General features: G+C 36.6%; 1 protein-coding gene across 1 annotated transcript in view; it reads left to right on the forward strand.

Annotated features, from left to right (window-relative positions):
* LOC141540010 (C-C motif chemokine 4 homolog) overlaps nt 1–3,754 on the forward strand; it is a 5,311-nt gene extending 1,557 nt beyond the window's left edge. Inside the window, exons 2-3 of the mRNA XM_074263524.1 lie at nt 1,341–1,455; nt 3,538–3,754. Of these exons, the coding sequence (XP_074119625.1) occupies nt 1,341–1,455; nt 3,538–3,694 (272 nt within the window). The 3' untranslated portion in view covers nt 3,695–3,754. The remainder of the gene's footprint in view (nt 1–1,340; nt 1,456–3,537) is intronic.
* Nucleotides 3,755–13,473: the final 9,719 nt, after the last annotated feature.

Below are 13,473 nucleotides of genomic sequence, written 5' to 3' on the forward strand. Positions count from 1 at the left end.
CATATCATCTTGCTTGCCTTGCTTGCCACAGCACATTTTTAAAATAACAATCATTTACATAGCACTTTATACTAGCAAAGAGCTTAATAAACTATCTCATTTGATCCTCAAAATAACCCAGAGAAGATAGATACTATTATTGGACTCATTTTATAGATGAGGTAACTGAGGCAGACAGTATCGAGACCAGATCTGAACTCCAAAGTTCTCCATGAAACAAGGGTTCATCTTTTCTTTAACAATATACCTCAGGAAGAACTTCTGTTCAAGCTGACACAATATGACTATCGGCAAAGTGATTTAACCTTTCACAGGCTCAGAAAAATTATGACTTGTCCAAAATCACAAAGATAGTGACAAAGTTGAAATTTTCACCCAGGTTATCCAGCTTCAAATCTAATATTCTTTCTTTCTTTTTTCTTTTTTTTCTTTTCTTTTCTTTCCTTTTTTTTTTGTTTTATTTTGTTTTGTTTTGTTTTGTTTTGGTTTTGTTTGTTTGTTTGTTTGTTTGGGTTTGGGTTTTGTTTGTTTGGGGTTGGGATTTTTTTAGTGGGAGAACAGGAAACATGAGGCAATTGATGTTGACTTGATCAACATCATACAACTAGCAAGTGTCAAGTGCCTGAAGCTAGATTTGAACTCAGCTTCTTCTGACTCCAAGGCCAGGGATCTATGTACTATGCTACCTAGTTGCCCCATATTATACCATATTATACCATTATACAGACAAAGAGAAAATAATTTCCCAAGATAATAATAACTCTCAAGGAATAAAGATAAGAAGAAATCCAATCAAGTCCTACTAGTTTTCCTATCTCTCAGTCAAATGTTGCCAGGGAATGTTTAAGATTCAATGGAATCTGTTATGGTCCACATTGAACCTCCATCCCTCTTTACTAGAGCAGCACAGTTCAGTCTCCTGGAGAAATTTTTTTATTTTTTTATTTTTTTATTTTTTTTTTATTATATATATATGTATTTTATAATATTATCCCTTGTATTCATTTTTCCAAATTACCCCCCCTCCCTTATTCCCTCCCCCCGACGACAGGCAATACCATACATTTTACATGTGTTACAATATAGTCTAGAGAAATTTTTTTAAAAAATCATTGAGAAAAGATGAAAGAGAAAGGGAAATAAAATTAGGAACAAAAGGAGGAGTTAAAGCAAGTAGAGGAAAAAGAGAGAAAAAGAAAGAAGTGGAAGCCTCCCAGTTCCTTCCTACAAGAAATTCAGAGCCATCTCCTCCTTCACTGACTGTCTCAGAGATAGAAGGATCATGTGATATTCACGTAGACTCAGGATGTCATACCCTCATGTTGTCTCTTTCCTTACAGGTAGATATGACATCCCACAAGCTTGCTGCCACTCTTATGTCCCACGCAAGATCCCATACAAAAGTGTGACAGACTTCTATGAGACCAGCAGCTCTTGCCACAAGCCAGGTGTCATGTGAGTAGAATTTCCACAGCCTCCATCAGTGTGCAGGGAGGAGTAGAAAAGGATTTGGGAAGGAAAAGCAGTCCCTCATGGAGACTAGATGGTTGACTGAGACTGAACTTTGCACCCTTGTTAATTCATTCAATCAATAAGTATTTATTGAGTGCCTACTATGTGCCAGGCACTATGCTAAGTGCTGGAGAGATAAAGAAAGGCAAAATGCAGTCCCTGTCCTCCAGAAGCTCACGATTCTAATGAGGGAGACAAATATGTTGAATTGATCACTAATTTATGAAAGTGTGACATATATTCAAGCACACAGGGGTCCATTGGGTACTTGCTGTGAAAGAGCATGATTGGTAGTGAGGAATGAAATGGCAATCACAGTTTATTTAAACAGAGTGAATAAAAAGCAGAGACAAGTAATGAAAGAGGTACAGAGGCAGACAGCAGGAGAATAGGAGATAGGATAGTGAAGTAAGCAGGCAGTGTGGAGAAGAACATGAGAAGGGAAAGATACAGAAAGATCACCCCACATAACCTAGAGTTGGACCAGGTAGCATGGACCCAATGGAGAGGAATAAGGACTCAAGAGGAGAGAGCAGGAGTTTGAGGTCTCATTTTCCCAGGACTTTTAGGGAAACAGAAAGGCTCCTTTCTGGGCCAACTGGGAGTTAGTTCATTAAGATTTTTAAATCATATGAAAGTTATGGGTAAAATATCAACATTACATCTCAAAGTTATCAACACCTTTTTAATGATTGGTGATCTGGAACTGTGGAGATCTGAATTTCACTTGTAATTTACATATCAGAGGACCAAAACTTTAACAGAGATCCTAGCTTGTTTCCCCTAATATGGTACTTCCAGGATGTTAATTTTAGTCATTTTTTAATTATTACATTTTAATTTAATTAATTTTAGTTGATTAATTTAATTAATTTTAGTCAATCATAAATATATGATACAATTTGTAAATGATGCTCTCTGATCTCTGGGACAATTTGTGTGTGACAAGCAGGTTTCCCTTTGCATCTGAGTTTCTAATATTACCCCTTTATACTGATTCCCTATAAAATTTATTTTACTGATTATACTGACAAGGTTGAGACCAGAACAAGATGTAATTTTAACACTCATGCAGACAAATATAAAGTAACAATTTACAGGATAAATAGCAAATAATCTATAGAGGGAAGGCCCTAGAAGTAAAAAAAAAAAAATTGTAAGAGTGATGTCAAAGAAATGCATTACAGAACTGCAGGACAAAATAATCTCTATTTATTATATTCAGTGTCTTGGGGTGGGACATAATGCTGGATATCAGAGAGAAAGAAAGGGCTGGATTTCTAACCTGGCTTCTGCAGAAAGACAGGCAGGATGACAAGAACCTTGATCTAGAATAGAATTGGACTTTAGAAACCTTTCATTTTACAGATGGGGAAACTAAACCCCAAATAGTAACGGCAATTTGTCAAGGTCTCTCAGAAAATAAGAAGCATATCCTCTAAGTGAAAATTGAACCTTCTCATAACTGCCTCTCAACTCCCAATGGGAGCTTCTTCTACTGGAAAGAAAAGGAAAAGAGAGCAGAGGAAGTAAAGATCAGGAGGATTTTTTGAAAAGATTTCCATGGAGTCACTGAAAGAGGAGAAGGAAGAAGAGAAGGAGGAAAAGAGAGGAGGAGGAGGAGGAGGTGAAAAGAGAAGAGGAAAGGGAAGAGGAGGAAGAAGAGGAGAAGGAAGATAATTAGCATTTATATAGCTCTCTAAGGATCACAAATTGATTTACATATGTCCTCTGATTTCATTATCACATCTCTAGGAATTAGATACTCCCCATTTTACAGTTGAAGAAATTGCCACTGAGAGAGGTTAAGTCACTTCCCCAAGATCACCCAACCAGTAACTATTTGAACATGGTTCTTGAGTCCAGGTTCAGCACTTTATGCATGGTTCAAACTGGAGATGGGACAAGGTCTTAAACTTTGTGTAGAGATGAGGTCATGGGAAGTAGAAAGGCCTGTGAGCTGTGCTGGGGAAGGGAATCCTAGTGCTAAATTCTTTATTCTTTCTTCTATTTCTCACACCCCAGCTTCATCAGAAAAGACCGCCAAATCTGTGCCAATCCCAGTAATGAATGGGTACAGAACTACATGGTCAAGCTGAAACAGGAGAAAAATATTGAAGATGACGACTCCCAAATGCTACATCTCAACAGAAGTGTCGAACACTCTCCAAATGAAGAATAAATAAAAATTCTCTTGCTCCCTCTCCTCCATCTGAAGAATATATATGGTTTCTAAAATAAAGCTGTCTTGTGAGACTCTCCTCCTCCCAACCCCCAAGTTGACTTTTGCTCCAAGTGCCTCCTAATCCCAGAATTCTCTTCTAATGCCAAAGTCAAAATGGGATTGGTCCTGTTACCAATGAGTAAAAGTCTACTTGATTACTTCCAATGTCTCACATTCCCTGGCAACACTTATTAAATTGACAAGACTGGTTCTACATAGGATAGCATTTTTTTCCCACTAAACAAAATAGAAAAAGACAAAACTCCAGTCTAAAATGTTTTTAAAAGTTTTTAACCCTCAAATGCTCTTTATCATTGTCTATTTTCATTACTAAACATTTCAGAAAATCTGGTCTGTACCAGAGTTTCCTGGTAGGATGTAAGCTCCTATTTCATTTTTGGTTCTTTATCCCAGGTGACTTGAACATAATTGATACTTAAATATTTGCCCAGCTATCCAAGTGCCAATCCATAAAATGTTTGCAAAGACCTTTCCTTCTGAAGATCTACAAATATTAGAGTAAAAGAAACTCATGGTTTTTTAGCTGCAAAGGAGGACCTTAGAGGCTATCTAATTCAAGATTCTCATCTTATCAATGATAGATTTTCTTTTCCAAAAACACTCTCTATCTCCTCATCTTCTGCATTATTGATTATCATTATTGATGATTAGTTTTCCAAGTCAATTTTGAAACTTTCCTGTCATCTCTAACTCTTCCTCACATTTAATCAACTGGAACTTTCTAACGTTCCTAGCTCTTCAATATGACTCACAGCCATGTTCTCATTTGTTCTCTCACTGTCTCTTCTCTACATTAAGTCATTTCCTTTCTCCTGGATAATTATAGCAACTCTTAACTGTTCTCTCTGTGTCCAGTACCTTCCCTTACTTCAAACTGCAGCCCATGCTCCATAGCTGTTTTTAGATAGGCTAAGTTCATGTGGGGGAAGGAAAGAAAAATATACAAAGAGATGAGAATATATTTTATTATTCACTTCTGGTTTATCAACTCCCTGACAAGATTTGGAAAGCATGATTCATCCCTATTCTTCTAGAATAGTGAATAACCATGAATTGATCAAAATCCTTAGGTATTTCAAATTTGTTTTCTTCTACATTATTGGAATCATTTTATAAATTATTTTCTGCTCATTTATCCCTGAATGATTTCATATCATTCTTTCTAAATATCTCTAAATCCATTTCTTTCATCATGACTTATGGTATCATCATATTCTGTTATATTCATATTACATAATTTATTGTTATTCTGAAACTAATAAGCACCCATCTTTCCTTAAAATAACAAAAAAGTTCACTATAAATATTACATATAAATCCCTTCCCTCAGTCTTTGATATCTTTGTGATGTATTGCTAATAATAGAGTATCATTGGGTCACTGGGTCACAGTTGAGTGACTTTTTGTATATAATTACAAATTGGAGACCAATCAGTCAACATTTATTATATTATTATTATTTATTATACTAATTCTGTGCTAGATATTGATAGATGTTGAGGACACAAAGTTAGAAAGAGTAGAACTTACCTTACATCAAGTAGTCTACATTGTACTGGGAGATATAATATATAATCAGGTAAGTATATCCTAGAGATATATAAAATACGAACAAAGAAATTTGTGAGTGGGCACAAAAATCTGGAAGAACTTGAAAGAGGTAACAAATTTGGAATCCAATACTTAACGGGCAACAAGAAAATTGGATTTACACACATATATTATATCTAGGTTATACTGTAACACATGTAAAATGTAGGGGATTGTCTGTCATCTAGGGAGGGAGTAGAGGGAGGGAGGGGAAAATCTGGAAAAATGAATACAAGGGATAATGTTATAAAAAAATTACTCATGCATATATACTGTCAAAAAAAGTATAATTATAAAATTAATAAAATTAAAAAGAAAAGAAAAGAAAGAGGTAACAATTGAGCTGAATGTTGAAGGAGTTTGAAGATTCCAAGATGATGAACTGAGGAACAGGAGGGGAAAGGGGGGGAAAGAGAGGGAAGACAGCTGGGCAAAGTCCAAAGATCAGAGATGGAATGTTATGTATAGAGAAAAAAAATTTGTAAAGTCTTCAGTTGTCCTCTGCTTGGCTGGAGATATGATTGAGGAACAACCTGCTCAGATGCCCAAACTGCTCTAATTGGAGGGGGAGGGGAAAAAAAAGAGGAACATCTCAAATATTTGCATTTAATGCTAGGGGATGAAAAGGGGCTTTTTGATTTGTTTGTTTGTTTTTTTAAGAAAGAACACAGAACAAGGTAAGTGAGAAAAATTTACCATTGTCACTGGGGGAAATTAAGGGGTCTCTGAATGTCTTGAGTACAATTTCCCAAAGAGAAAAATATTCCATTTCTATCCCTGGAGGAGGGAAGGAATTCTTGTGTTAAACCAGAGGTTTGTGAATGGATCATAAGATCTTAGTAATTAGGACTGGGAGAAATCTGTAAAATCATTTGAACTGGAGATTTTTAACCTGGATTCCTTGTTTTTTGTTTTTTAAACTATTATTAATTTAATAGAACTAATATCCTTTGTTATCCTATGTATTCTACTATATGCATTTAAAATATTATACTAAGGAGTTCATAGGCTTCACCAATTTGCCAAAGGCAGCAGCATGTTTTACAACCAGCTCTCTAAAATGTATCACACACTTTTAAATTTAATTTGCATTTTCCCCATCACTTTCTTAAAACTAAACAACCAACATAAATTAAATCCTGATTTGTAGCATTTGCCAATTTCCCAAATGTAAAAGCTTATAATGAAAATTTAACAATTAGCTCTGTTGAGCTAGCTCCAACACAAGTTTGGGACCAAGGGTTCCTTGACATGGAAAAGTTAAGAAGCTCTGATCTTATACAAATCTCCAGCCCCAATTTTACAGAGGGTAGTGGGATTCAGAGAAGTATAAAGTGATTTTTTCAAAGTCACTCAGGTAGTAATTGGAGAGATGGCATTTGAACTCAGATCCTGGCTTCAGATGTAGCACCCTTTCTGCTATCACAGAATATGAGTCAGGAGCTACAGAGTTCCTCAGACCATAAACTCCCTGCCTGTCACTGCAGAACTTCAACATTCAACAGTAAAAGCACTGACTCTGGACTCAAGAAGGCCAAAGTTTTTTTAAAAATCATTCTTCAGACACTTACTGGTCATGGAACCTTAGTAAATTACTTCACCTCTGTCTGCTTCAGTTTTCTCATCAGTGAAATGGGGATAATAAGGTACCTACCACCCAGAGTTGCAGGGCTGAAATGAGATATTTGTAAAGTGCTTAACCCCATGGGTAGAACACAGTAGGTGTTTAATAATGCTTATTTCTTTTCTCCCTCTCTCCCTTCTTTCCCCTCTCCCATCCCTTTTTTCTTTCCTCCTTCCTTTTCTCTCTCCCTTCTCTCCTTCCTCTCCAATAGCTCCAAGTTGTCCTACAGCCATTGCTTGAAGACCAATAAGGAAGAACTCGCCTCTTTCTGAGTAATCCACTTCCCTTTTGGATAGTGCCAAGTACTAAGAAAGCTGTCACTTCATCAAAGTTCCCTCTTTCAACTTTCATTCATTTCTGCTATTTCAACATTTATAACCTGTTTTTCCGATGCACTTCTCTAAGAGATACTTTCATTCCTGCCAGAAGTGGAAGCAAGATTTTGGGGACAGAGGACCCTTTGCTCCACTCAGATAAAGGAAGTATCAGACTTGAAATATATCTTTTCCCTTAAATGTTTATTTAGGAGATATATTGGGTTCCAACTAACTTCTGATACTTTTTTTTCTTATGGAAGTTATTTTATTTAATTTTTAAAATGAAATCAACTTAAATGTCCAGTAATAGGTGAATAGTTAAATAAATTATAGCATATTAAAGTAATGGAATATAACTGTAATGGATACTTGTTTCTAGAAAGTATTTTATAAAATAATGTGATGCAAATATTGTAAAACTACACAAACAAAATATATATGAGTTAAATTACATATGGAAAAGTGAATAAGAATGGACCGAATCTTCATATAGACTTAGAAAGAAACAGAAGAAACTGATATTAATCACTAAGTTCAAATAATTTAAATATAGCTGTGTACGGTTATTTTGTTTGAAGTTATTTCTAATTATTTTTAAATTTTAATCCTTAGGTTCAGTCTTCTTTTCTTTTATTTTAATAATATCTTTCCATTCTGAACAGCATAAAAGTCATGTACAACCAAATGGATTACCAAAATAATTCTAGATAACTTCTGATACTTTTGTCAATTTTTAAAAGCAGAAGAACCCCAAGTTCTATAGCCAGGGTTTATCCACCTTCCCATAAAATATTACTTTCCCTAATAAATATAGAGAATAGCAAATAAAGTTCATTCATCCAAATCATTACAAAATAGGAATCAGAGGAGGTCTCGATAAAAGAATATATATCAGACAATACAGAGTGAACAAACTCTCCCACTGGGATCGAGATAACTCAGTTGAACCAAGAGAGTCTCCTAGATATCACACAAAGGGGAAACCCATACCCCAAAACTTCTAGAGTAGCAAGCTGGGAAAAGGAACCTGAATAAAGACTGCTAACCTCCCAGTCTTTTCCTTCAGTAACCTGAAGGGGGTTGTCTCTTTCATCTTCCTTCTCAAGCTGAATGCCAGAAATTCTCAGAGCAATTTGACACTCAAAGATTTGAAGTTGGATGAGTTCCCAAAAAAGACTCATCTTGAAGAATCTCACAAGGAACAGAGGAAGGCTTATTAAATATAAGAGAGAAATATTCATTTCTCACATTAACAAGCCTTTCTTACTTCTAGTACCTACTCTCTGATTATCTCCAGTGTATCCTGTATGTTTGTACACAGTTGTCTACATCTTATCTTTTGTTTTTGTTTGTATCTCCTACATTTAGCACAGTGACTGATATATTTTTTGTTCAATCATTTTTCAGTTGTATCCAACTCTTCCTGAATCCCCTTAGTTTTGTTGACAAAGATATTGGAGTTGGTCATTTCCTTCTCCAATTCATTTTCATAGATAAGAAAACTGAAGAAAACAAGGGTAGGTGATTTGTCCAGGGTTACACAGATAATAAGTGTCTGAGGACAGAGCTGACTTCAGGTCTTCCCGACTCCAGACCCTGCACTCTATTTACCTAGCTTCTTCCTGACATTCACTTGCTAACTGATGTGGCTATAATAAAATATTTGTAAAATGTTTAGCACAGTGCCGACATAAAGTACATACTAAATAAATATTGTTCCCTCACTCTCTCCCTGAGATGAATACAGGGAAGACGAGGCTGGTGGAAAGATTGTCATGAAGATGAAGTGCAAAGCTCAACTACATTTTCCAAAGAATTTTGAGCCCTAGTCCAACCGGTTTCTTGTTTATTTGGAGCTAGGAAATCCCATTAGATTTATGAAGTTGTATGACTCTAAACAAGTTACTTCATCTCTATTTTACTCATCGGTAAAGGACTCTGCACCAGCTGACCTCATAAGGCAGCGATAAGGACCAAATGAGATGAGAAAGGCTGCAATAGAATTGTAACTATTTCTTCTCTAGGATTTCTTTCTTTGAGTCAGTGATCTCAATGATGGGGGCATGTCTTCCAACGTCAATAATCAGAAGAGATAGGAGGAGAGAAGAGAGGAAGAGAAGAGAGGAGGGGAAGGCAGAGAAGAAGAGAGGAAAGGAGAGGAAAAAGAAGAGACAAGAGTGAAGGAGCAAAGTATTACAGGCATGAAGGATGGCACTTCTTTCGAGACCTTCAAATCTGACCTTCTAATTGAGTTCTTTGTAGGGCTCCCTAACTATTATTGCCTTTCTTCTTGAGTCTATTATTCATGTACTCTTATAGCTTGTGGGTAACTTGGTTTTTTACATTATCTACTCCCACCCCCATGCCCACTGGACTAGGAGTTGCTGTTGTTTGGGACTATTTTTGCCTTTCTTTGTGTTTACAGAGCTTAGTACAATGCCTGGCATATAGCTGGTACTTAATAAATGCTTATTGACTGACTAAAGGGATTTGTCCAACGTCCACACTGGCTAAATTTAGGGCTCCCATTGCAGGCTGCCTCAGCTTTCAATAGGATCTGCAGATCCATTGCAAAGGAATGATACTGAAAGAGAGGAAAGAAGACACAAGAAGGGACTAGTCACAGAAACACAATAGAATTGTGTTTGGCTGTAGGGACTAAGGATTGGTTTTGAAGGCCTACAAGTTCTACTGAAGAAGAGAAGCCTGGGCCTGGATTTCTGCTTCTTACTCTCCAGCTTCTTCACCACAGTGGCCATCAACACTTTGCCAACTCTTGTGAGAGCTGGGTCTGGAAGTATGTCATTAGCTTAAAATGAGAGAAGCAAGAGCACCAAAGAGTTGAGGAGTTTATTCCCACATGGCTCCTCTTTATGCAGACATTGCACCTGAATCATGGGAAGAATAAATATTATTTCTAAAATAAACCTGTATTGGACTTTTAATAAGAATTGTTGTTGTTTTAATCTGTTGTTATTTTCTCCAGAAGAATGAGGACCATTGCCTGTCAAGAGTAGAAATGATTGGGCCACATTAATAAAAAAGGGAGAAAATGGCAAAGAATACCTGGACAGTCTACCTGGAGATTTGGCATCCTGAGGATTCATTGCACTGTTTGCTCTGCTCAGCTCAGGCCACCTCCGATAAATGTGCTTAAATCCATTTCCTAATAAATGAGAAAGTTATGGTAGCTAGGAATATCAGCCATCAGGATTTATTAAAATTCATTCCAACTGTGTCTTGATATAAAGCAAAAGACTAAGAAAATAAAGGATAAATATTTCTTTTTCAATTTAGATTCCAATCATTGGGGAATTCATTCTATTTCTCATCTGGACCTTCTGTGCTCTATGAAGGAAAAAAGCTTATTTGTATCCCACTCACTCCTTCTCCCCCCAACACCTGGTACTAGATGGATGCTTAAGAAATGGCTATAGTTCTTTTTTTTTCTTATAGAATTAATCAATGGAGGTCTCATCTGAATAATATTTCCTTAAACTTATGTAAAAGCTTATCTTCCTTAGAAGCTCAGTAGGTCCAATCCTTGTACTAGGGCCAACCTAATAGACAGGTGGAGTAGACAAGTGATTTTAATTATGTGACTTGAAGAGTAGCCGGAATTCCATTTCTGTCTAAAAGTCTTTTTACTTGACCCCTGCAGTATGTCATGGAGCTTGAAATTTCATCCTTAGAGATTCATTCCTTTGAATTTGATCAATCAGTCAATAGGTCGACAAAGGCTGGAAAATTCAAAGACAAAAATGAGATAGGTCCTCCCCTCAAAGAATTTGTGTTCTAGAAGAGAGGGAAAAAAGTGTACTTCTATAGTTGTATCAAAAACAAATACAGGGGCAGCTAGGGGGCGCAGTGGATAGAGCACCAGCCTTGAATTCAGAAGGACCTGAGTTCAAATCTGGTCTCAGACACTTAACACTTCCTAGCTGTGTGACCCTGGGCAAGTCACTTAACCCCAGCCTCAAAAAAAAAAAAAAAAGGAAGAAACAAATACAAGTGATTTCCTGGGGAAAGGAACCAGCAGCTAGAGGCATTAGAAAAGATGGGAAGTAATATGCTGAATTTTAAAGGAGGAAGTCTACAAGGCAAAGCTGAGAACTTAATGCCTTCTGGGATTGCTGTGGAAGACAGTCAGTAGCAGAGATACAAGAGCTGTGGGAAGGGCTATGGAAAGAACAAGAAAATCAATTTGTACCATAATGTACTTGAAAGGGAAGGATGTATGATAAGGCTGGAAAAGTAAAGCAGGTGTTGGTTGTAAAGGCAAACAGACACCTTTGTAAGCATCCTCTTTTGAAAATCTAAACACCCTGACAGGCTAATGCTTAGTTGTTCTTAATCATCAATTCACACTTGAGTATTAATTAGTCTATCAGCTTTCTTTCTGGGATAAGAACCTGAGTAGAGCTCCCTGAAAGAATAGGCATCAGAAAGGAAATATAATTCTAAAGCCTGGGAGAAAGTAGAACTAATCCTATGTAGGGGTTTTTCAGTGAAGTGCTTGGGTCTTTTGAGGTGAAAGCAAGGAGATGGGCAAGGAAATGGGGATAAGCTATCAAAAGAAGCAGAAAAACATTATTTGGCAATATAGGTGGAAGAGGAAAAGTCACTTAATAATCATTAATTAACTACTAATACATGCCAAATAAACACTGAGGGTACGAATAACCCATCAAAAAGCATTTACTTAGGGCAAAGCCACAATGGTGAAGAAAAGGAGGAACTTAGCTTAGCTGTCCCTGAAACTCTCCAAAAAAAAACCTTTTTAAAATGTCTCAAAACAAATTCTGGAATGGAAGAACCCACAAAAGGATGGATTGAAACAATATTCCAGCTCAAGACAAGGTCTCTTGCATCTTGCACTGGAATGCCGCTCAGCTCAGGCCATGCCCCAGCAAAACAGGAGGAGTGACTGAATCGATGGCAGCAATGGTGCTTTGTGGACTTCTCAGCCCACAGAGGTAAGGGGATCAGGCAACTAATCAGAAGAAGGTTACAGAAGAAGGCACTACAGATAGAACTCTATTGAATTGCTCAGAAATTCTGGAAATGGGTGGGTCTCAATCTCAGGGTTAGGAGGAGCTCTAGCACATCAGCGCATGTAGTTCCAATGAAGCTAGGACTGGTAATAGTTTTGGGGTGAAAAAGTACTCGTGATCACTCACAGACCAGAGCACAGGCCAGGAGAGTAGTAAACTCAGCTCTCCTTAGATCACACCAACTTGGAAGAACTGAAAACCTATAAGTCCCCAGTATTATTTCTATAAAAACAGCTGCAACCTGAAGGTTGGGACAGTGCCCCCTCCACTCTGGAAGCAGAGTGTCACTTTACTATAGAGTTAAAATTCAAGAAATAGGCTAGAAAATGAACAAATAGGATAAAAAGATCCTGACCAGAATGTTACTACAGTGACAGGGTGTGAAAATTGAGACATTAATGCATTGTTGGTGGAATTGATAACTGATTCAACTGTTCTGTAGAGTTGGAACTATGCTCAACATTGCTATAAAAGCAATACCACTACTAAGACTTTATTTCAAAAGAGAAAAAAATTAAAAGGAAAAGAAACTATATGTATAAAAATATTTATAGAAGTTTTTTTTTGTTTTTGGTTTTTTTTAAGTAATGGCAAAGGATTGGAAATTGAGAAGATGACCATCAATTGGGGAATGGTTAAACAAGTTGCCCATAATTGTGGAATACTATTATGCTGTAAGAACTGATGCACAGGATGCTCTCAGAAAAAAAAAAGGCACACACACCCCTAGAAAGACTTACATGAATTGATAAATAGTAAAATGAGCAAAGCAGAGAACATTAGATTCGGCAACAACAATATTTTACAATGATCAACTGTGAATGACTTGGCTATTCTCAGCAATACAATAATCCAAGACAATCTTGAAGGATTTATGATGAAAAAAGCTATCCACCTCCAAATAAAAAACTGGTGTAATCTGAATGCAAATTAAGTCATTCATTTTTTAAAAATTTTATTAGGCTTTTTTGTCTGTTTTCCTTCACAACATGACTAACATGGAAATAGGTTTTGCATTACTGCGCATATATAACCTATATCAGAATGGTGGAGGAAGAAGGGAGGAGAAGAATTTGGAACACAAAAATGTAAAAGAACAAATGTTGGAAATTTGTTTTTTACAAATAAATG

This window comes from Sminthopsis crassicaudata, chromosome 4, assembly GCF_048593235.1.
Source record: "Sminthopsis crassicaudata isolate SCR6 chromosome 4, ASM4859323v1, whole genome shotgun sequence".
Taxonomy (NCBI): domain Eukaryota; kingdom Metazoa; phylum Chordata; class Mammalia; order Dasyuromorphia; family Dasyuridae; genus Sminthopsis; species Sminthopsis crassicaudata.